Raw genomic sequence first — 24692 nt, 5'->3', positions numbered from 1 at the left:
GGCCATGAACCAAACTTTGGGCCTCCTGTGCTAATATCTCTTTATGTGGTTTGGTGTCGAACTTTTCTTTGATAACCCTCCTGTGAAATGCATGTGGGGCGTTTTCCTACAGTACAGACATTATATAAGCACAAATAAAAACAAGAAATGCTGGAATCACTCAGCAGGTCTGGCAGCATCTGTGGAAAGAGAAGCAGAGTTAACGTTTCGGGTCAGTGACCCTTCATCGGAACTGACAAATATTAGAAAAGTCACAGGTTTTAAGCAAGTGAGGTGGGGGTGGGGCAAGAGATAACAAAGGATCTCTTGCCCCACCCCCACCTCACTTGCTTAAAACCTGTGACTTTTCGAATATTTGTCAGTTCCGATGAAGGGTCACTGACCCGAAACGTTAACTCTGCTTCTCTTTCCACAGATGCTGCCAGACCTGCTGAGTGATTCCAGCATTTCTTGTTTTTATTTCAGATTTCCAGCATCCGCAGTATTTTGCTTTTATTATATAAGCACAGGCTGCTGTGGAAACGGGCCAATAACCAACAAGTAGCCAATTTCCATTCCTGTTGTCTTCAAGGCAAACAGATCCAGTGTCACACAAGATTCAGGAGATTGAGATGATTGCATAGTGTCTGTGTAGCATGGAATAAATAGTGGTTAATCTAGAGCAAAGAACATGGGGGATTTACTCCCTTTGTACCAGAGAAGGAACAGAGGAGATTTATGAGGATGTTGTCAGGAATGAAAACTTTAGCTGTAAGGAAAGATTGGATAGACTAAGGTTGTTTTCTTTGGAACAGAGGAGGCTGAGCTATTAAGGGGCCTAGATAGAGTGGATAGGAAGGACCTATTTCCCCTAGCAGATAGGTCAATAACCAGGTTCCAAGTCAGGATGGTGTGTGGCTTAGCGGGGAACTTGCAGCTGGTGGTATTGCCAACCATTTGTCTGCTGCCCTTGTCCTTCTAGGTGGTAAAGATCGTGGGTTTGGAAGGTGCTATCTAAGGAGTCTTGGTTCGTTGTTGCAGTGCATCTTGTAGATGGTACACACTGCTGCCACTGCGCGTTGGTGGAGAAGGGAGTGAATGTTTGTAGATGGGGTGCCAAGCAAGCGGGCTGCTTTGTCCTGAATGGTGTTAAGCTTCTTGAGTGTTCTTGGAGCTGCACCCATCCAGGCAAGTGGAGAATATTCCATCACACTCCTGATTTGTGCCTTATAGATGGTGGACAGGCTTTGGGGAGTCAGGAGATGAGTTACTTGCAGCAGGATTCCTAGCATCTGACCTGCTCTTATAGCCATGGTATTTAAATGGCTACTCCAGTTCAGTTTCTGGTCAAGGGTAGCCCCTAGAATGTTGATAGTGGGGGATTCAGCGATGGTAATGCCATTGAATGTCAAGGGGAGATGGTTAGATTCTCTTTTGTTGGAGATGGTCATTGCCTGGCACCTGTGTGTCGTGAATGTTACTTGCCACTTATCAGCCCAAGCCTGGATATTGTCCAGGTCTTGCTGCATTTCTACACGGATTGCTTCAGTATCTGAGGAGTCGCGAATGGTGCTGAACCTTGTGCAATCATCAGTGAACCGCCCCACTTCTGACCTTATGATTGAAGGAAGGACATTGATGAAGCAGCTGAAGATGGTTGGGCCTAGGACACCACCTTGAGGAACTCCTGCAGTGATGTCCTGGAGCTGAGTGATTGACCTCCAACAACCACAACCATCTTCCTTTGCGCTAGGTATGACTCCAACCAGTGGAGAGTTTTCCCCGATTCCCATTGACTTCAGTTTGGTCAGGGCTCCTTGATACCATGCTCAGTCAAATGCTGCATTGATGTCAAGGGCAGTCACTCTCACCTCACCTCTTGAGTTCAGCTCTTTTGTCCATGTTTGAACCAAGGCTGTAATGAGTTCAGGAGCTGAGTGGCCCTGGCGGAACCCAAACTGAACGTCACTGAGCAGGTTATTGCTAAGCAAGTGCCACTTGATAGCACTGGCGACGACACCTTCCATCACTTTACTGATGATTGAGAGTAGACTGATGGGGCAGTAATTGGCCGGGTTGGACTTGTCCTGCTTTTTGTGTACAGGTAGATGCCAGTGTTGTAGCTGTACTGGAACAGCTTGGCTAGGGGCGCGGTAAGTTCTGGAGCACAGGTCTTCAGTACTATTGCTGGAATATTGTCAGGGCCCATAGCCTTTGCCGTATCCAGTGCCTTCAGTCGTTTCTTGATATCACGCTGTGTGAATCCAATTGGCTGAAGACTGGCATCTGTGATGCTGGGGACTTCAGGAGGAGGCTGAGATGGATCATCAACTCGGCACTTCTGGCTGAAGATTGTTGCAAATGCTTCAGCCTTATCTTTTGCACTGATGTGCTGGGCTCCCCCATCATTGAGGTTGGGGATATTTGTAGAACCACCTCCTCCAGTTAGTTGTTTAATTGTCCAACACCATTCACGACTGGATGTGGCAGGACTGCAGAGTTTTGAACTGATCTGTTGGTTATGGGATCACTTAACTCTGTCTATTGCATGCTGCTTGCGCAGTTTGGCACGCAAGTAGTCCTTGGGTTATAGCTTCACCAGGTTGACACCTCATTTTGAGGTATGCCTGGTGCTGATCCTGGCATGCCCTCCTGCACTCTTCATTGAACCAGGGTTGGTCACCTGGCTTGATGGTAATGGTAAAGTGGGGGATATGCTGGGCCAGGAGGTTACATATTGTGGTTGAGTACAATTCTGCTGCTGCTGATGGCCCACAGTGCCTCATGGATGTCCAGTTTTGCATTACTAGATCTGTTCGAAATCATTTAGCACAGTGGTAGTGCCACACAACACGATGGTGGGTATCCTCAATGTGAAGGCGGAACTTCATCTCCACAAGGACTGTGCGGTGGTCACTCCTACCAATACTGTCATGGACAGATGCATCTGCAAAAGGCAGATTGGTGAGAATGAGGTCAAATATGTTTTTCCTTCTTATTGCTTCCCTCATCACCTGCCGCATTACCAGTCTAGCAGCTATGTCCTTTAGTACTCGGCCAGTAGTGGTGCTACCAAGCCACTCTTGGTGATGGACATTGAAGTCCCCCACCCAGAAAACATTTTGCACCCTTGCCTCCCTCAGTGCTTCCTGCAAGTGGTGTTCAACATGGAGGAGTACTGATTCATCAGCTGAGGGAGGCCAGTCGGTGGTAATCAGCAGGAGGTTTCCTTGCCCATGTTTGGCCTGATACCATTAGACTTCATGCGGTCCAGAGTCAAGGCTGAGGACTGTCAGGGCGACTTGCTCCTGACTGTATACCACTGTGCCACCACCTCTGCTGGGTCTGCCCTGTCAGTGGGAAAGGACATAAACGGGGATGGTGATGGCAGTGTCTGGGACATTGTCTGTAAGGTATGATTCCGTGAGTATAAATATGTCAGGCTGTGGCTTGACTAGTCTGTGGGACCGCTCTCCCAACTTTGGCACAAGCCCCCAGATGTTAGTAAGGAGGACTTTGCAGGGTCAACAGGGCCGGGTTTGCCATTGTCATTTCCGGTGCCTAGGTTGATGCCGGGTGGTCCGTCCAGTTTCATTCTTTATGGACGTCATAGCAGTCTGATACAACTGAGTGGCTTGCTAGGCCATTTCAGAGGGCATTTAAGAGTCAACCACATTGTTGTGGGTCTGGAATCACATGTAGGTCAGACCAGGTAAGGACAGCAGATTTCCTTCCCTAAAGGACATTAGTGAACCAGATGGGTTTTTACAACAATTGACAAAGGTTTCATGGCCATCATTAGACTAGGTTTTATTCCAGATTTATTAATTGAATTCAAATTCCAATGTGGTGGGATTCAAACCCATGTCTCCTGGGTCTCTGGGTTACTAGGCCAGTGACAATACCACTATGCCACTGCCATAGATTTAAAATAATTTAAAATAATCTCCAACACAGAAGTCCTTGAAGCGGCCAACACCCCCAGCTTATACACACTACTGAGTCAGCGGCGCTTGAGATGGCTTGGCCATGTGAGCCGCATGGAAGATGGCAGGATCCCCAAAGACACATTGTACAGCGAGCTCGTCACTGGTATCAGACCCACCGGCCGTCCATGTCTCCGCTTTAAAGACGTCTGCAAACGCGACATGAAATCGTGTGACATTGATCACAAGTCGTGGGAGTCAGTTGCCAGCATTCGCCAGAGCTGGCGGACAGCCATAAAGACAGGGCTAAATTGTGGCGAGTCGAAGAGACTGAGTAGTTGGCAGGAAAAAAGACAGAGGCGCAAGGGGAGAGCCAACTGTGCAACAGCCCCGACAAACAAATTTCTCTGCAGCACCTGTGGAAGAGCCTGTCACTCCAGAATTGGCCTTTATAGCCACTCCAGGCGCTGCTTCACAAACCACTGACCACCTCCAGGCGCGTATCCATTGTCTCTCGAGATAAGGAGGCCCAAAAGAAACTGCCATAGATTTAAAATAATTGGCAGAAGGATTACAAGGGAGTTGAGGAGAAATTATTTCACCCAGAGGATGGTGAGGGTCTGGAACTCACTGCCTGAAAGGGTGGTAGAGACAGAAACATAAAAAAAGACACTTGGATATGCACCTGGAGTGCTGTAATCTACAGATCTACAAACCAAGTGCTGAGAAGTGGGATTAGGCTGATAGTTCTGATGAAGGGTCACTGACCTGAAACATTAACTCTGCTTCTCTCTCCATAGATGCTGCCAGACCTGCTGAGTATTTCCAGCATTTCTTGTTTTTATTTCAGATTTCCAGCATCTGCAGTATTTTGCTTTTATATTAGGCTGGATAGCTCTTTTTTGGCTATCACAGGTATGATGCGCCAAATGGTCTCCTGTCTTAAAGTTTATGTTTCTAAGTTGTGAATGAGAAACAGATCCTTATTCCATCACTTTCAAGAATTTTGTTTACGCCAAATATTAGGTAAAATGATAAAAATTAGATTGGGATTTTAAAAGTGATTAGTATTTGTAGTATAAGAGTTGAAAGGGTTAATGTTTGACACAGTGTGAGGAATACCTCCCACCATGATGCTATAACAAATCACATGTGAGAGAGACTGGAGGGAGAGGCAGCATGGCTGCAGAGGAGTCACACAGACTTAAGTAAAGCTGTATATAGTTAAAATGTAATAATTGGGTTAATGTTAAAATTACTGAAGACTCAGCATTCTCTCCTAGCTAGACTAACCAAATATACAAATGGTGGCAGACTGCCCAAAAATACAAGATGGTGAACAGTGGTGGTTCTTACCATACAACAGCCAGAAGAATTTGAAAAATACTTTAAAGAAAGCTAACCTGGAAAAAAGGCACCAAAACTGCAGAACTCAAAAAGAGGCTGTGAAAAAGATCCAGAGCTACTCCGTGAATGAAGGAGGCACGGAGAGTCAGGGAGTCGGCTTGCAGAGGCATTCAGGCTGCACTACAGAAGCATGGTGGTTGGTGAAAAAATACCGGTCCAGCGATCGCAGGCTTCGAGTCAGTGAACCAAGCAACAGTCGAGGATCTGGTGAGGAACCTGTAAAGAAGGTAAAAATTTGTTCCTAACGGCACTAGGCAGGCGGCACCGGGAAAACCAAAAGTCCTTAGCGAGGGAGGATCTGAGGTCAGCGCCATTACACGTGGCAACTGCAAGGAAGAAAGAAAAAACAAATAGGCTGCAAATACTCAATACTCCAAGTAAAGGGAGTAAAAAGAGTATAGAAAAATGCTGCAATATTGCATTTCAATAAATAAATAAATAAATTGAGTCTAGCAGCGAGATTTCACAGGGAGGAATGATGATTGTGGTGGGAATCAGCGCGAGGCTGAAAAGTATGGCAAACTTCTGATACTGGAGGGAAAATTTTAAAAAGAAAATAAACTGCATGGAAAGTCATGGGTCTGAAATTTACAATACCAGAGTGGTGTGGACATATGGAAGGACCAGATCAAACACAAAATTGATCACTCTGGCAAAAAAGATTTTTGAGATACGGAATTACTTCCAAATTAGACAGCCAGTCTGAAGCAGAGCAAATTAACACATTGTGGTATTCCACTGGAGTAATAGCAGACGATGTTATTGCAAGACAAGGCATTAATGAGACATCAGCCAAATTTGAAGAAGTTTTAAAGGCCTTTGACGGCTATTTCAACTTGAGGAGCAATAAGATTCCGGAAAGGGCAAGATTAAACAGAAGGGTCCAGTAACCAGGTGAAAAAGTTGATGCTTTTATTAATGAACTTTACAGACTAGCTGAAGGATGCAAATATGGAGATCTAAAAGCAGAATTAATAAGAGACTGCATTGTGGTAGGTATTGCTGATGAGTCCCTATCAGATTTATTGTAGTCTGAGGAAGACCTCACCCTAGACAAAGCAATACAGCTGGTGAGACAAGCAGAGGCCCAGAAGAAAAACAGAGCAATCTTGAGAGGTGAATGACGACATTGGTTCAGGAAAGCTCTAGTGACTGTAATGTTCCTTAAGCATAGGCTGTAAAAGAAACACCAGCAAAGAAGGTACACTAAGGGGGAAAGTGCAAGACACCAGCTCTGTGGTGCCAAAAGGATCCATAGGTGCAAACAGTGCCCTGCAAACAAAGCAGAATGCTTTCAGTGTAAGAAATTGGCCATTTTGGGAAGATGTGTCAAAGTAAAATCTCTACCCTCACAGGTTCGAAAGAAAAAGTCTTCAAGCATAGAGCTGTTAATGAAGTTGAACAATCTCCATCAGAAAACCTCCTTGGTGAGATCAATGACCCTAATGCATTCTGGACTGTAGATAAATGTTAATGGACATATCACCAATTTTAAACTAGACACTGGAGCAAGCGTAACAGTTTTATCAGACAATGAACCGTGGTTATCAACGCATTACCTGCAACCAACAGAAATTCAGTTACATGGCCCAGGAGGGATTGAACTGAAAATAAAAGGAAAGCTACAGGCAACACTCCAGCATAAGTGAAAGCAGATGTTGGAAACACTGTATGTTCTAAGGAATCAGGACTTTTCTCTTTTAAGTAGAAGATCTTGTATTGTAAGTGGAAGAAGTTAAGCAACAAGAATCTAGAAGTCAAGCAACAAGAATCTAGAAGTCACTTCCAAAAAGACTTTCCAAAATTATTTACTGGTCTCGGAAGACTGAAGACCGAATACAGCATTACGTTGAGAAAAGACGCTAAACCTGTAGGTCTTTTCACACCTAGAAAGATACCACACCCACTAATGAAGCACGTCCAACATCAGCTAGAAGAGACGACCAGAAAGTGAGTCATTTCTCCAGTCAGTGAACCTACAGAGTGGTGCTCTGGAATGGATCCATTTCCTAAACCTAATGGTACTCTTCGCATTTGAGTAGACTTCATTCAACTTAATAAGGCTGTGGCAAGAGAAGTTCATCCGACGTCCTCAGTAGATGAAAGCTTGACAAAGTTATCCAAACGTACCATGGTCACAAAGCTTGACGTGAATCACAGAAACATAGAAAGTTTAGAGCACAGAAAGAGGCCACTTGGCCCATTGTGTCTGCGCCGGCCGAAAAAAAGCCACCCAGCCTATTCCCACCTTCCAGCATTTGGTTTGTAGCCCTGCAGGGCTACAGCACTCGAAGTGCATATCCAGACTCCTTTTATATGAGTTGAGGGTTTCTGCCTCAACTACCTTTTCAGTCAGTGACTTCCAGGCCCCCACCACCTTCTGGGTGAATAGATGTTTTCCTAATCTCCTCTGTAATCCTTCTACCAATGACATTAAATCTATGCCCCCTAGTTACTGACCTCTCTGCTAAGGTAAATAGGCCCTTCCCATGCATTCTATCCAGGCCCCTGACAATTTGTACATTTCAATCAAATCTCCCCTCAGCCTCCTCTGTTCCAAGGAGAACAACCCCAGCCTATCCAATCTTTGCTCATAGCTGCACTTTTGCAGTCCCAGCAACATCCTCATAAATCTCCTCTGTATCCTCTCTAGTGCAATTACATCCTTTCTGTAATGAGGTGATCAGAACTGCACACAGCATTCAAGTTGTGGCCTAACCAATGAGTTATACAATTCCAGCATAACCTCCCTGCTCTTATATTCTACACCTCAGCTAATAAAGGAAAGGATTCCATATTCCTTCTTAACCACCTTATCGACCTGTCCTGCTACCTTCAGGGATCTGTGGGCATTCACTACAAAATCCCTCACTTCCTCTACACTTTTAAGTATTTCCCATTAATCGTGTATTCCTTTACCTTGTTTGACCTCCCCAAATGCATCACCTCACATTTCTCCGAGTTGAATTCCATTTGCCACTTTTCTGCCCATCTGACCAGACCATCAATATCTTCCTGCAGCCTACAGCTATCCTCCTTGCTATCAATCACACAGCCAATTTTTGTGTTGTCTGCAAACTTCTTGATCATGCCCCCTACATTTACGTCCAAATCGTTAATATCTAGCACAAAGAACAGGGGACCCAGTACTGAGCCCTGCAGAACGCTACTGTAAATAGCCCTCCAGTTGCAAAAACACCTGTCAACAATTACCCTTTGTTTTCTGCCACTGAGCCAATTTTGCATCCATCTTGCTACATTTCCCTGGATCCCATGGGATTTTTTTTAACTAGTCTGCCATGTGGGACCTTGTCAAAAGCCTTTCTAAAATCCACGTAGACCACATCAACTCCACTACCCGCATCTATCCTCCTTGTTACTTCTTCAAAAAATTCAATCAAGTTAGTCAGACACGATCATGCTGACTATCTTGATTAACCTGTGCCTTTCTAAGTGACAGTTCATCCTGTCTCTCAGAATTGATTCCAATAATTTGCCCACTATTGAGGTCAGACTGACTGGCCTGTAATTATTCAGTCTATCCGTCGCTCCCTTTTTAAACAGAGGTACAATGTTAGCAGTTCTCCAATCCTCCGGCACCACACCTGTGTCCAGTGAGGACTGGAAAATGATGGTCAGAGCATCCCTGGCTTCTTTTAACATCCTGGGATACATTTCATCCAGCGCTGGTGATTTATCAACTTTCTAGGATGCTAATCCCCTTAATACTTCCTTTCTCCCTATGTTTATCACATTAGTATTTCATACTCTTCCTCTTTAACTACAATATCTGCATCGTTCCCCTCTTTAGTGAAGATAGACACAAAGTATTCATTAAGAACAATACCAACATCTTCCACCCCTACACACAGGTTACCTTTTTGGTCTTTTATGGGCCCTACTCTCTCCTTAGTTATCCTCTTACTCTGAATGTATTGATAAAACATCTTTGGATTCACCTTGATTTTGCTTGCCAATATTCTTTCATGCCCTCTCTTTGCTTTCCTAATTTCCTTTTTGATTTCACCCCTCCACTTTCTATACTCCTCTCAGCTTTCTGTAGCATTGAGTTCTCGGAGTTGGACATAAGCTTTCCGTTTCTTCCTTATCCCTGTAAGCTCCTTGACATCCATGGGGCTCTAGATTTGGCCGTCTCACCCTTTCTCTTTGTGGGAACATGTCTACTCTGAACCCCTTGAATCTTCCCTTTGAATGCCTCCCACTGTTCTGACACTGATTTACCTTCAAGTAGCTGTTTCCAGTCCACTTTCACTAAGTCACTCCTCAGTTTAGTAAAATTGGCCTTGCCCCAATTGAGAAATCTAACTCCTGTTCTGTCTCTGTCCTTTTCCATAATTATGTTAAAACTGACTGAATTATGATCACTACCACCAAAATGCTCTCCCACTGCCACCCCTTCCACCTGCCCATCTTCATTTCCTAAAACTAAGTCCAAAACTGTGCCCTCTCTTGTTGGTCTTGCTACATACCAGGCAAAAAAGCTCTCCTGAATGTACCTCAAGAATTCTGCTCCCTCAATTCCTTTCACACTAAAACTATCCCAGTTAATATTGGGGTAGTAAAAATCCTCTACTATTACTGCCCTATTGTTCTTGCATTTCTCAGAGATTTGCCTACATATCTGCTCTTCTATCTCCCTCTGACCATTTGTGGCTCTATAATACACTCCCAGAAGTGTGATTGCCCCTTTTTTGTTCCTTATCTCAATCTATATGGCCTCATTTGATGATCCTTCTTTAGGACGGCACAGTGGCGCAGTGGTTAGCACCGCAGCCTCACAGCTCCAGGGAGTTTGCAAGTTCTCCCTGTGACCGGGTGGGTTTTCGCCGGGTGCTTTGGTTTCCTCCCACAGCCAAAGACTTGCAGGTTGATAGGTAAATTGGTCATTATAAATTGCCCCTAGTATAGGTAGGTGGTAGGGGAATCAAGGGAAGGTGGGGATGTGGTAGGAATATGAGATTATTATAGGATTAGTATAAATGGGTGGTTGATGGTCGGCACAGACTCGGTGGGCCGAAGGGCCTGTTTCAGAGCTGTATCTCTAAATAAATAAAAAAATAAATAAATATCATCCCTCCTCACAGCTGTAATTGTTTCTTTGACCACAATTGCCAGCCCCCTACCTCCGGATAAGAAGTCAAGGTTATTGACAACCTTCATTACTCCATTTGTTTACCATTCGGAATAATATCAGCACCGTAAATTTTCCAAAGAACTATGTTGAACATTCCACAGGGCCTTAAAGGAGTAATATGCTACATGGACAATATCTTAGTCCACAGGGATTCCGTCGAAGAACTTGACCTGAGGATTAGAGTGGTTTTGAATCATCTACAAGAACAAGGCCTGACACTTAATGAAAAGTGTGAAATCTTGAAAATGTATATTAGTTTCTTAAGACACATTGTCAGTAGTAATGGCACAATGGCAGACCCACAAAAGACAAGAGCCATTAATGAATTCCCACTTCCTACTTCGGTCCAAGATCTTCAACGATTCCTTGGAATGGTTAATCAGTTGGCAACATTTTTACTCAATCTAGCACAAGTTACTGAACCCTTATGACAACTATTAAGGAAAGCTCAAGCTTGGGGTTGGGATGCACATCAGGGGCAAGAATTTCAAAGGATCAAGGAGATGCTGATTTAGCCAGATATTTTAGTGCATTATAACCCCTCACTACTGACCACAATTGCAGCAGACACATCATCTACAGGTTATGGGTAGTCCTTTTTCAAGAACAACCAGATAGATATTGAAGACCGGATTATTATGCACCTCGAGCACTGTTTGAGACTGAGACACGGTACGCCGTCAGAGAGAACGAAGCTCTCGTAGTCACGCGGGCTTGTGAGACATTCTCAGATTATATCAACGGCTTAAAAGTTGTCACAGAGACAGACCACAAACCTCTAGTTTCCTTACTTGATGAAAAGGAACTTGCTAGGATGGCTCCACAAATCCAGAGGCTAATGAGGTTCACGTATGAAATGGTATACGTGCAGGGCAAGCAACAAATGACAGCAGATGCATTGTCCAGAGCTATGGTCAACCATCCTACTCAACAGGATGTTAACTTTATTAACGAAATTGAGTCATGTTCCCAGGTCGCTGCATCACAATGTTCAAGTTCAAAAAAGCTCCAAGAAATTTGTCATGCTTAGATGCAAGATGAGGAATGCATCTGTATCCACCAATATTGCAAACAAGGCTGGTCGCAGCAGTGTTCCAGTGGTAAGTGGATGAAAATCTTCTTTGAACAAAGAAGGCACTTTACTACTGTGGATGATTTCCTGGTGTATGATGAGAGGCTGGGTGATTCAAGAGTCACTCCAGGTAGACATCTTGTAGAAAGTATACCAGGGGCACATGGGTATGACGAAATGCAGAATACAGGCTCAGTCATCTGTGTGGTGGCCAGGAATAGCAATAAATACAGAAGAAATGATTTCTAATTGCCAGGTACGTGCAGTGCACAGACAGGATAATCCCGACCCAATTCCCAACTAGACCGTGGGAACATCTGGGGATGGATCTATTCATGTTTAATGAAAAATACTACCTGATTGTTATTGACTATTTTTCAAGATGGATTGAAGTAAAATGTTTGTACACAATGACTACTGAGATAATCATTTAAGCTTTTTCGGAGATCTTTGCAACACATGGTATAACTGATCAGATAGTTTCCGATAATGGACCACAATTTGCAAATGACAATTTCACGCACTTTTCAGAAAACTGTGGATTTCTACATCTTACAAGTTCCCCTAGATATCCACAATCTAATGGTGAAGCTGAAAGAGGAGTCAGAACTATTAAAGCAATGTTAAAGAAGAATGAAGATTTTCAAACAGCACTCCTAAACTACAGATCTACTCCATTGCAATGTGGATTAGCACCATCAGGACTATTGATGGGAAGGAAGCTTCGAACACAACTTCCCATCCTAGCCAAAAAAATTACTTCCAGGGCTCGAAGTCCAGGATTATCAGAGAGTTCAAGACAGGGGAAAGTGTTATCGAAAACAACAAGCTTATAATTACAATAGTAGATATTGTACCAGGAACCTACCCAAGGTGATGGAAGGAGAAAAGGTTTGGGTACAAGAGCAAGGCAGAGAAGGAATAATCATCCAGAGAGATGAGAATCAACAGAGATCTTATTTAGTACATACTTCAGAAGATACTATCAGAAAAAACAGGAGAAAACTTATTTCTATTCATCAAATATGCCAGTCATACATTTGGATGAACCAGATGTTGAACCCGAAATTCAGAAAGCACCAGATACTCTAAACCTCAATGAATGTCGTCCAAGTCAAGAAACAAGAGAAAGACTACTGATCTTTCACATCTGACAACAACACGATCAGGGAGAGATGTGAAGCCTCCTGACAGACTGAATCTGTGATGTCAGAGACTTGGGATGAGATGGGGTAGTATGTAAAAATAAAAAAAATGGATATATATATGTATATATAGATAGATAGATAAAGACTTGGGGGGGGAGATGTACGAAAAGGGTTGAAAGGGTTAATGTTTGAGACAGTGTGAGGAATGCCTCCCACCATGATGATGTAAGAGATCATATGTGACAGAGACTGGAGCGAGAGGCAGCATGGCTTCAGAGGAGTCACACAGGCTTATGTAAAACTGTATATAGTTAAAATGTCATAAATGAGTTAATGTTAAAATCTAGACGAACCAAATACACAAACAGCGGCAGATGAACCAAACATACAGCAGCATTAATGTTGATTTCAGTGACAAGCCTCCAGAATGTTTTTCCTTCATAGATTTGTCTATTTGCAATTGTGAAATTGGAGTTTTCCAAGATGGAACTTAAAACATTTTTTTTTGCGGGGGATTGTGGGGGGGGCGGGGGTGTGGTGGAGGTGAATCAGTGGGGAGGGAGCAGAACTGGACGGTTGGTGAGTGATGCAGGAGGGTCCTTGTAACTGTGGGAACAGAGACTCAGTGATTAAACTGGGTTGGTGGGAAGATGAGTTAGATTTGTGAAGGAGGCCATTTGGCCCATCATACATGTGCGTGAGGACAAATGGAATTGAGGTGCAGATCAGCCATGATCTAATTGAATGGCAGAACAGGCTTGTGGGGCTGAATGGCCTCCTCCTGTTCCTATGAGGCTGGGGCTAGGGGGGGGCATCTAGAACTGGTACACAGAGAGGGAAGACTGAGGTTGGGTAAGTGCAGCCTGTGTAGGAAAGGCTTGAGGTCAGTAATATTGTGAAGACAAAGTGGAGGAAGGTCAAGGCCATCGGTCTTTGTCCCATCAATACCTACCTCCTTCCCCTCATCCCCAATCCCTGCTGCCCTCTCACTCTGATCGATACTCGCCAGTGCCTCATTTCCCCTTTCTTATCATGGATTAGCAAATCTCAATGACATTTTACAATCTAAGGTTTGGTGGGGACAATGCACAGTACAGTTAAAGGTTTGCAGTGTTAGTTAAGAGTGTGCTTCTCGCCCGCCAGTGGGGAAGTGTGAGCCCATTAAGAGTGAGGTTAATTAAATGTAAAGCAAAGATGAATAGGACAACACAAGGACATGTTCGGCACACTGTGTGCAACGTCATTACAATCACCGGCATTGTGTCAACTTAATCCCTGTCGTGTATGGTTAGATTAACAGCAGGGGATTCCACTGACATGAAATGAATTGAGACAGTGAAGCAGTGAAAACAGTGGCTGAAAAGTGCACATCAAAACAGCAGTGTTACAATTTGTTCTCACCTCACGGATGGTACAAATGTTTGAGCGTCGAGGTGTCCACTGCTTCAGAGACACTCCCTGTCAGAGGTGTCACTGGTTAGCCACTTTATAGATTGCAAAAAATTATCAACCACACAAATTTAGATAGCACACTTAACAGTTTGATGCATTCACAAAGGTGCTGAAAACTCGGCAAGTTTCACCAGTTAATGGTGTGTTTATATTAGAAAATTGTTTTGGGAGTTTCTCAATGTGTTGTAGTTGCTGGTGTTCTGAATTTGCCCTGTTCTCCTGACTAGCCTCCCTCCTTGCACCCTCTGTAAACTTGAGCTCATCCAAAGCTCTGCTGCCCCGTATTCTAATTCGCACCAAGTCCTGTTCACCCATCACCCTCCTACGTTCACTGACCTACACTGGCTCTCGGTCCAACAATGCCTCAAATTCAAAATTATCATCCCTGTGTTCAAATCCTTCCATGGCCTGGGCCCTCCCTATCTCTGTAATCTCCCACTTCTCTAATTCTGGCCTCTTGACTATCCCTGATTTCTATTGCTCCACCATTAGCATCCGTGCCTTCAGCTGCCTAGGCTCGAAGCTCTGAAATTCCCCCCTTAGACCTCTCTGCCTCTCTACCTCGATCTCCTCCTTTAAGACGCTCCTTAAAACCTACCTCTTTAATCAAGCTTTTGGTCACCTGTCCTAATATCTCCTTATGTATCTCAGTGTCACATTTTGTCTCATAACATTCCTGTGAAGTGTCTTGGGATATTTTACTGCATTAAAGCAGCAGAGTTTTGGATAATTTCAAGTTTATGGACAGTAGAGGATGGGAGGCTGGCCAGAAGAGCCTTGGAACTGTCATGTCTAAAAGTACAAAAGCAGGGATGGGGTTTTCAGCAGCTGATGAGCGGAGACACGGGCGGAGTTGGGCAATGTCACAGAGGTAGAGCCTTCATGTTGCTGATGCTGAGTTATGGAGGGGTTTTGTGGGAAAGGAGGCAGTGGGGGCCGGAGGAGGGTTAATACACTCTAGTCGGAATCTGCTGGAGGGTAAGTCAAAACGCTTGGAGGCTTTCCTACTCTGAAGTACAGTCAGAGACCCAGACCCAGACCACAAGAATTAGGGTCAACTGTCTGAGACAAGTGACAACACAGAGAAACAAATGTTGCACATTACAGAGTAGCTGCTGCTGACAGATATGGGACATTCTATAGACATGAGCAATGGGTCTCAGACAGCAAGACCCAATTGGTGTAGCTTTAGCAGCCTCTGCTGGTGAAAGTGGGAAACTGCAGGCCTAAGCAGTTCAGTTTTGGTAGAAAGCAATAGTCTGGAACAGAGGTGTCCAATCATTTCGCACGGGGGTGGGGGCGCAGGGGCCACATTACAATTTTTCCCTACATCGGGGGCCGATGAACAAATTTCAGAAAGATAAAGGCATTAAATTTTATCCTACTATCAAAACAACAACAAATGTGCATTTCTGTGAAGAAGCTTTAAATGAGAAGACTAATTTATTGACTTAGTTCTCATCACTATACTGAAAACTGATTTAGTGACATACCTGGTATTATTTTTGCTTGCATAAGTAGTCAGTCTCTGCCTGCACACTTGATGTAGCGATGCAGAGCATTCTGGATAGATGTCCATCTTTCAGGAGACCTTGATCTCCCTCTCCCTCTGCGCTCTCTGTGCGTGTCTCTGTCTGTCTTTCCTCCACTCTCCCTCATCCCACTCTAAGACTAGGGGACACAGATTGAAAGTTTTGTGTAAAGGATGCAGGGGGAATTTGAGGAAGCACTTTTTTTACGTAGCGGGTGGTATTGACCTGGAACTCACTGGCCACAAGGGTGGTGGAAGTGGAGGCGATCAATGACTTCAAGAGGAAGTTGGATGGCCACCTGACAGAAATAAACTTCCAAGGCTAGGGGATCGAGCTGGGGAGTGGGACTGACTGCATAGCTCCTTGGAGAGCTGGCATGGACTAGAAGGGCAGAATGGTTTCCTTCTGTGCCGTAAATAAATGTCTCGATGACTCTCTTCCCCTCCTCTCTCTCCCCACTCTCTGTCTCTGTCCCTCTCTCTCACCCCTCTCTCAATGTCTCTCTCTCTCTCCTGCCCCCCTCTGTCTCTCTCTCTCTCTCTCCCCCCTCTTGGTCCTTCTCGTCCCCTCTCTCTCTGTCCCTCTCTCCCCCTCTCTCTCTCTTCCCTCGTCTCTCTTTCCCCACCTCTCTCTATCTCTCTTCTCCCCCTCTCTGTCCCTCTCTCCCCCTCTCTCTGTCCGTCTCTCTCTCTCTTCCCCCTCTCTCTCTCTCTTCCCCCTCTCTCTCTCTCTTCCCCCTCTCTCTCTCTCTTCCCTCGTCTCTCTTTCCCCACCTCTGTCTCGCTCCCCCCCTCTCTCTGTGTCTCCCTTGCTCCATGCCTCTTGCTCTCTGCTTCATGCTCCCTACTCTTTGCTTCATGTTCCCTACTCCTTGTTCCCCGCTCTCTGGAGGTGGGAACCTGCCCAGCGTGCAGGATACAAGACATTTACTGAACCGCGCAAAAGCAGCAGGGGCGGTCGATCTCAGGGTGCCGGCGCCGCAATCCAATCAGTGCTAATTCCACCTGGGCAGCCCCTGTCAGTCACAGAGAGTGACCAATCACAGCCAGGGGGCTCCTGCCCATCAGACACAGGTACTGCCTACCCCTTTTGCCTGATGTTACAGGGGAGCTGTCAATCAGAGCCGAGCCACGGGCAGACTGGCGGGCCAGATGGAAACCTTTGGCGGGCCGGGTTCTTGCCCGCAGGTCGTATGTCGGACAACCCTGGTCTAAAATTTCCTGGATTGCACTTAGTGCAGGAAGTGAAGAAGGTGCAAAATAGATTTACCAGAATGAAAAAAAGCACCAGGCCATCATTTCTACATGCTTCAGAAAAATCAATTGCAGAAGGTTTCTTCTTTTTAACACCTCAGATTCTGATGCTGTAAAGTGGCATTGAACAATGTAGAAAATGCAACTATTTTACTAGTGGGAGAATGCCATTGCTAGCCTGTATGATAGGGTGAACAAAATAGCAACGAAGCAGACCCAGCAGGAGTGCTGCAAAGTTTTTAATGTCAGTCTTCATGTTGCATGGGCATTAGAGGCATCTCATTTATATTACACTGCTGTCATTAGATGAGAGAACCACTTCAATTGAATACTTCCCTTTTGCATCTCTCCCCACCCCTTCCCCATTGAGGAGAAATTCTGCCTTCCGACCCTCCTGATCTTGCTTCCCTATTTCCCAGATGTCTCTGCTTTCCAGAAGGCCCCAACCATAACAGCAAGAACTTGCATTTATATAGCGCCTTTAACATAGTAAAATGCCCAAAGGTGCTTCACAGGAGAGTAATCAAACAAAATTTGACACTGAGCCATATAAGGAAATATTAGGACAGGTGACCAAAAGCTTGGTCAAACAGTTAGGTTAAAAGGAGCATGTTCAAGGAAGAAAGAGAGGTGCAGAGGTTTAGGGACGGAATTCCAGACCTTAGGACCCAGGCAACTGAAGGCACAGCTGTCAACGGTGGAGCGATGAAAATTGGGGATGCACTAGTGGCCGGAATTGGAGGAGTGCAGGGTTTTCAGTACACCACATGCCCATAACAGAGACAGAGTCAGCTGCGGCTCAGTGGGTAGCATGCTCACCTTTGAGTCCTGCTCCAGGACTTGAGCACAAAATCAAAGCTGATAGTCTCGGTGCAGTACTGAGGGAGTGCTGCACTATTGGAAGTGCTGTCTGTCGGATGAGACATTCAATTGAGGCCCAATCTGCTCTCTCAGGTGGACATAAAAGATCCCATATCTTGAAAAACAGCAGGATAGTTATTCCTGGTGACCTGGCCCAATATTTATCCCTCAACCCACACCACAAAAACAGATTATCTGGTTAATATCACAGTGCTGTTTGTGGGGTCTTGCTGTGTGCAAATTGGCTGCTGTGTTTCCTACATTACAGCAGTGACTACACTTCTAAAATACTTCATTGGTTGTAAAGCACTTTGGGGCGTCCTATCGCCATGACAAGTGCTATATAAATGCAAGTCTGTCTTTCTTTCTTTCATTGAATATGCAGTAATAAAATGTGTGCAGTGGGATTTCTACACTCAGCACTCCTATTGGCTGTCATTTTGATTATTCAACAGAACTTTTGAAGGACAAAGCCTTGCAGGAGACAGCACAACAATTTGTATCTGTTTTGCTGAATAAAACTACATAAGGTTGGCAGGATAAATTTTTAAGTCTGATTTTAAAATTCTCATTCTTGTTTTCAAAACACTCCTAGGCCTCTCTCCCTCCCTATCTCTGTAATCTCCTCCAGCCTTACAAGATCTCTGCGCTCCTCCAATTCTGGCCTCTTGTGCATCCCCGATTTTAAGCGCTCCACCACTGGCAGCCGTGTCTTCAGCTACCTGGGCCCTAAGCTCTGGATTTCCCTCCCTAAACCTCTCCGCCTCTCTCTCCTCCTTTAAGCTGCTCCTTAAAACCTTCGACTAAGCTTTTGGTCACCACTCTTAATATCTCCTGATGTGGCTCGGTGTCAAGTTTTGTTTGATAATCGTTTCTTGAAAGCACCTTGAGACATTTTTACTACATTAAAAGCGTTATATAAATGCAAGTTGTTATTGTTATTCAACTCTGTAGAACATTGCATAGTTCAACTGAGCATCCACATAGATGGGCTTGTGGCACGCAAGAATTGTGTAACAACTAATTATTTATCGTGTGCTTGTCATCACATTTGTGCCAAAGAGGATTGTTACACCATGCATGTAAGGCAGCACTCTGGAATCTCCCGTTATCTGTTTGTTTTCCATTATCACTGGGCTGTTGTGTTAGAAAGGTGCTCTCAATTATGATGGCTATCGCAGATCCAAATCTTCAAAAAAACAAATCCTTAAAGGGTCGTTCTTCTTCACTCTTCAGTCTTCATGTTACAGGCCATTGGTGTTTAGCCAAACCTGGATTATGTTCTGGATAGAAAAACCATGCAGATGTCAGCTGTACCTCAGTGGCGAGCACTCTTATTGCTGAGTCAGCAGGATGTGGGTTCAAGTTCCACCCCAGAGACTTACACATAAAATCCAGGCTGCTGTTGCTATATTAAAGGTGCTACATAAATGCAAGTTGTGGTGGTTGCTCATATTGTATCTTCTAAATGGAGCAGAGTTTAAAGGAGCAGAGCTCGTAATAATATTTGTAAACGTGAACTAAGCCTGGATTCTCTATGTATATTCTGAAACAGTTGCTATTAATTCACTGAGCGAGGCACTAAACCCAGAATTTCCTTGTGTTCCCGTGCTAACCTACAGTGGAAACTCCCAACTGGAATATCTGCCGAACTTAGAGCAGCCAATCAGAACTACGGCCCCCCCCCCCCACCCCCTGAGGAAATTCCCAGGGAGAGGAACATAGCAATATGAGGAGGCCATTTAGCCCCTGGAGCCTGTTCCGCCATTCATTGAGATCATGGCTGATCTGAGACCTAACTCCATATACCTGCCTTTGTCCGGTATCCCTTAATATCTTTGGTTAACAAAAATCTATCAATCTGAAATTTAAAATTAATAATTGATCCAGCATCAATTGCTGTTTGTAGAAGGGAGTTTCAAACTTCTGCCACCCTTTCGGCTGAACCTTCGGTGCCCATCTCCGCGTCGGCAGCAGGGGAAGAGAACGGCGGCCGGCCCACAAGGGCCGCATGTTGTGGAGCCACTGCAATCTCCTTCTTCATTTAAATAGCCGGGGCGGACCACCCACCCCCCCACCCCGATCACATGGAGAGTTCAGGCTGTCCGTCCACAGCAATGGTGTCAGCTGCCTGTGCTCAGCCGCTGACGCCATTTTTAAAGGGCTTTGAGACCTACTGGTAAATTTAACTATTTAAAGCACAAGTAAATAAAAATAAATAAAGACATTTTTTCTGCCCCTCTCCCACACCCCCCAATAACAATTAAATTAATTACTTGCCCTCCTGCCAAAACACTTGCCTTGACCATCTGACCGTCCTCCCCCCACCCCCCGCCAAACTACATAAACATTAAACTATAACCCTTCCCATCATCCCCTACACCAATGATGTTACACTGACCCAGTTCCCCATCCCCCCTGATCCCACACTGATAAACTTACCTCCTCCCCCCTCCCCACCAGTGTGGTGCCTCATTTCACCAGACTGGGATCTGAAAGTGCGGCAGTGCCAGCCACTAGGCCGAAGCCTGCAGTGGGACATGAGGCGGCGGCGTAAGTTTCATTAATTCATTAACTTTCATTTATTTAAATATTCAAGTGAGGGTTCCGTTGCCGAGTGGCGGCAGGGAGGGGCTGCCACAAGACCTCGCCCCCACTGATAATATCGGGCCGGAGCCTCCTGGCGTTGGGGTGCGTGGCGGCCCTCTCCCGGACGCATCTTCAGGCCCCGCACCCCCACCACGGAACCAGACACGTGAGGGAGAACAAAATCCAGCCCTTTGTGTGTAGAAGTGTTGCCTAATTCCACTCCTGAAGGGTCTGGCTCTAATTTTCTGACGATGCCCCCCTAGTCTTAGAGTCAGCAGAAATAGTTTCTCTCTATCTAGCCTATCAGTTCTCTTTAATATCTTGAAATCTTTGATCAAGTGACAGTGCGTGTCCTTTTCACCCACAAAAGTAACAGCTGACTAAGTGTGTTTGCAAGGTTCCATTCCTATGCAGACTATCACTGTCAGATAACCAGCAAATTCACCACACGTGGAGCAAAGTTTTCAAGTCCTGCATGAGTCCTGCATGAGTCAAGACAACTTCATCCCAAATTGGCCTTCATCTGCACATACACCAGAACAGAGACATTGTTTTTAAATTAATGCCTGATGTGTTTTTTTTCCCCACACAGAATCACTTCCCAAACCCCTAGATGACCTTAGGCAACGTTAGAGCTAGACAGTTCAGGAGTGATGTCAGTAAACACTTCTTCACACAAAGGGTAGTGGAAATCTGGAACTCTCTCCCCAAAAAGCTGTTGAGGCCGGAGGTCAACTGAAAATTTCAAAACTGAGTTTGATAGATTTTTGTTGGGTAAGGGTATTAACAGTTACAGGACCAAGATGGAGTTAAGATACAGATCAGCCAAGATCTAATTAAATGGAGGAACAGGCTCAAGGGCTGAATGGCCTCCTCCTGTTCCTAACACTAGTTCCCCTAATCAGACACCTGCCCAAGGAGTATGGAATGAACTGTAATGGAATTAAGGTTTGTTCAGCAGGTTCTGCAGATGGGAATGAATTTTAGGTATCCACACACACTGAGATGTAGCCCTGATCTTAATACCAGAGGATACATCTATCCCAGTTACTTCAATACACAGAAACTATTGTTTTGTACTGGGTCACCCCCAGTGATGGGTTTCAGGAGATCTGAGCAGTTTACTTTGGTGTTGCCATCCGCTGTGTGTTTCAAGAGTTAGTGGTATTAAGAAAGACTTACATTTCTATATCGCCTTTCACAACCTCAGGTCATCCCAGAGCACTTTCCAGCCACTGAGTACTTTTTGAAGTGTAGTCACTGTTGTAATGTAGGAAACATGGCAGCCAATTTGTGCACAGCAAACTTCCACAAACAGCAATGTGATAATGACCAGATAATGTGTTTTAGTGAGTTTGTTTCGGAGATAAATATTGGCCAGGACTCCAGGGACATCTCCTCTGCTCTCCCTCCAAATAGTGACATGGGACTTTTTTTTTAACATCCGCCCGAGAGGGAAGACAGGGCATCAGTTTAACATCTCATTTGAAAGACAGCACCTCTGGCAATGCAGCACTCCATCAATGCTGCACTGGGAGAGGCTGCCTGAATTTTGTACTCAAGTCTCTGAAGTGGAATTTGAACCCATGACCTTCCGACTCAGAGCTTGGAGTCCTACCCATTGAACCACAGCTGACACAACAGGAAAACACTTATAGAATAGAACAATTCCATATTGGGTTCTATCAGCCCTTGCAAGATGCCTTCAGTACTTACTGTCTCCTCTATAGCAGTCAGGCTGTGAGTTATGGCAAACATATTGGCTTTAATGGTCCTATTATTTCCAGTAAATTAGTCCACCTGCCAAGTCCTTCATATCCTTATAATCAAGCATCGTTAAGTTATCACTAGAACCTCCTCCAAAGATCTAGCAGATAAACCTTTTGCTCAGTGTAATACTAAGTCTGGTCAGGCTCCATTCAGAGTACTGCGCTGTCTGAACACCATACCTCAGGAAGGATGTATTAAACTTGGAGGGGATGCACTGCAGATTCACCAGAATGATACCCAATATGAGGACAGGTTGCATAGACTAGACTTGTATTCCCTTCAATTTAGTAGATTAAAGAGTGATCTAATTGAGCTGTTTAAGATGTTTAAAGGATTTGATAGGGTAGATAGAGAGAAACTACTTCCTCCGGTGGGGAGAGTCCAGAACAAAGGGGGCATAAACTTAAAATTAGAGCTCGGCTGTTCAGGGGTGATGTCAGGAAGCACTTCTTCATACAAAGGGTAGTGGAAATCTGGAACTCTCTCCCCCAAAAAGCTGTTGAGGTTGGGGGGTCAATTGAAAATTTCAAAACTGAGATTGGTAGATTTTTTGTTGGGTAAGGGTATTAAGGGTTATGGAATTAAGGCAGATAGGTGCAGTTAAGGTACAGGTCAGTCATTATCTAACTAAATGCTAGAACAGGCTCGAGCGGGCTGAGTGGCCTCCTCCTGTTCCTGTGTTTCGAGGTCACAGAGATCAACTTCAGTAAGTTGAGCTGCTTTAATTGGGCAGGAGTGCTGGGAGGGGGAATAAAAATATTCGTGGGGTTCCAAATGCTGATTGCTATCAGGCAGCCCTACTGTAAGCTGCTTTAACATAAATGCCAGGTGAGAATAGGATTGGGAGCTGAAATGTGATACCTCCCATGGTGGAACAGCCAACTCCTGGTCTACGAAATTTTAAAATTTATTCATTCATGGGATGTAAATGTCACTAGCAAGTCCAGCATTTATTGCCCATGCCTAGTTTCCCCTTGAGCTGCCTTCTTGAACTGCTGCCGTCCATCTGGTCCAGGTACACCCACAGTGCTGTTAGGAAGCAGGTTCCAGGACTTTGACCCAGCGACAGTGAAGGAACGGCGATATAGTTCCAAGTCAGGATGGTGCATGGACTTGGAGGGGAACTTGCAGGTGGTGGTGTTCATATGCATCTGCTGCCTTTGTTCTCTAGGTGGTAGAGATCGCAGGTTTGGGAGATCCTGTCGAAGAAGCCTTGGTGAGTCGCTGCAGTGCACCTTCTATATAGTACACGCTGCTGCCACTGTGCATCGGTGTTGGAGGGAGTGAATGTTGGCAGATGGGGTGCCAATCAAGCGGGCTGCTTTGTTCTGGATGGTGTCGAGCTTCTTGAGTGTTGGAACTGCACCCATCCAGGCAAGTGGTGAGTATTCCATCGCACTCCTGACTTGTGCCTTGTAGATGGTGGAAAGGTTTTGGGAATTGGCAGGTGTGTTACTCGCTGCAGAATTCCCAGCTTCTGACCTGCTGTTGTAGCCACAGTATTTATGTGGTTGGTCCAGTTAATTTTCTGGTCAAAATGCATATGACTTGGATGATATTTTGGAGGGCGACTAGCACAGTGAACTCTCTACCGCAACAAGAATCAAACCTTTTCCAGCAGGAGGGGAGAAAACAAGAAAAACGATGTACTTACAGCACTTTACAGCCTTCTGGACTCAACACTGAGTTCAACAATTTCAGATCATAACCACTGCTCCCATTTTTTTCCAACAGCAGTTGCTGGTATTAGTTCTGCTCTTGCCATATATGGCTCCACCAGACCTGTCATTTCCTGGTCCCATTATTGCTCCTTTTTGCCTTGCAACATCATTCCTTCTATCACATAATCTCTCCTGTCTTCCACCCTATCACAGATCCTCCCCTTTTTTTCTCCCACCCTCTCCCCCACCCACCTTTCCCTGTCTCTGTACTTGCTTAAAACCTGTTATATCTTTTTCCAATTCTGATGAAAGATTACAGATCTGAAGCGTTAACTCTGTTTCTCTCTCCATAGATGCTGCTTGACCTGCTGAGTATTTCCAGCACTTCCTGCTTTTGTAAACCTGAACTTGTTGTTCTTCCTCAGGTTTTTCTGCCTATCGACATCATTCAGCGTAGGGTAGAACTTGACATCTCCTGCAACAGCTCTACTGGTGAATTCACCTTGAAAGAGCTATGGGCACAGGTGGGCATCTAATATTCCATGCCATCTTACCACCCTAAAATTGACTACAGTGCTGCTTAGAAGTTGAGTCACTTAATGGGAAGACAATACTCCAAACATTTTAGTTCCATTATCATTTTCTAATGTGGTTAAACTTTTCTGATTTTTAACGTTTATATTTCTCCTGAATTCTTCTCAAAAAGAAATTGAGTGAAGTTGATCATGAATAAATGCATTGCTGCTTCATGTCAAAAATCAAACAGAATTTTGGAGAGTTAATCAATGAAACAATTTGTTGCAGGAACAAGGTAGACCTTTAAGTATCAACAACGTGTATTTGTATAGCGCCTTTAACTAAGTAAAATGTCCCAAGGCATTTCACAG

The 24692-nt window shown here is 44.8% G+C and overlaps 1 protein-coding gene across 4 annotated transcripts in view; it reads right to left on the bottom strand.

Annotated features, from left to right (window-relative positions):
* Positions 1-24692, bottom strand: part of mamdc2a (MAM domain containing 2a) — a 148812-nt gene that overhangs the window by 1251 nt on the left and 122869 nt on the right. For 2 of the 4 annotated variants that reach the window (XM_068030580.1, XM_068030582.1), the window contains exon 14: positions 15633-15810. The exons of 1 other annotated variant lie outside the window; for it this stretch is intronic. In XM_068030580.1, the coding sequence (XP_067886681.1) occupies positions 15722-15810 (89 nt within the window). In that variant the 3' untranslated portion in view covers positions 15633-15721. Of the gene's footprint in view, positions 1-14088; positions 14146-15632; positions 15811-24692 lie in introns of all 4 variants that reach the window. One more of the 4 variants, XM_068030584.1, reaches the window with a different exon arrangement.

This window comes from Heterodontus francisci, chromosome 4 (genome assembly GCF_036365525.1).
Source record: "Heterodontus francisci isolate sHetFra1 chromosome 4, sHetFra1.hap1, whole genome shotgun sequence".
NCBI classification, from domain to species: domain Eukaryota; kingdom Metazoa; phylum Chordata; class Chondrichthyes; order Heterodontiformes; family Heterodontidae; genus Heterodontus; species Heterodontus francisci.
The sequence above is the reverse complement of the archived record's forward strand: the minus strand, read 5'-3'. Positions and strand labels throughout refer to the sequence as shown.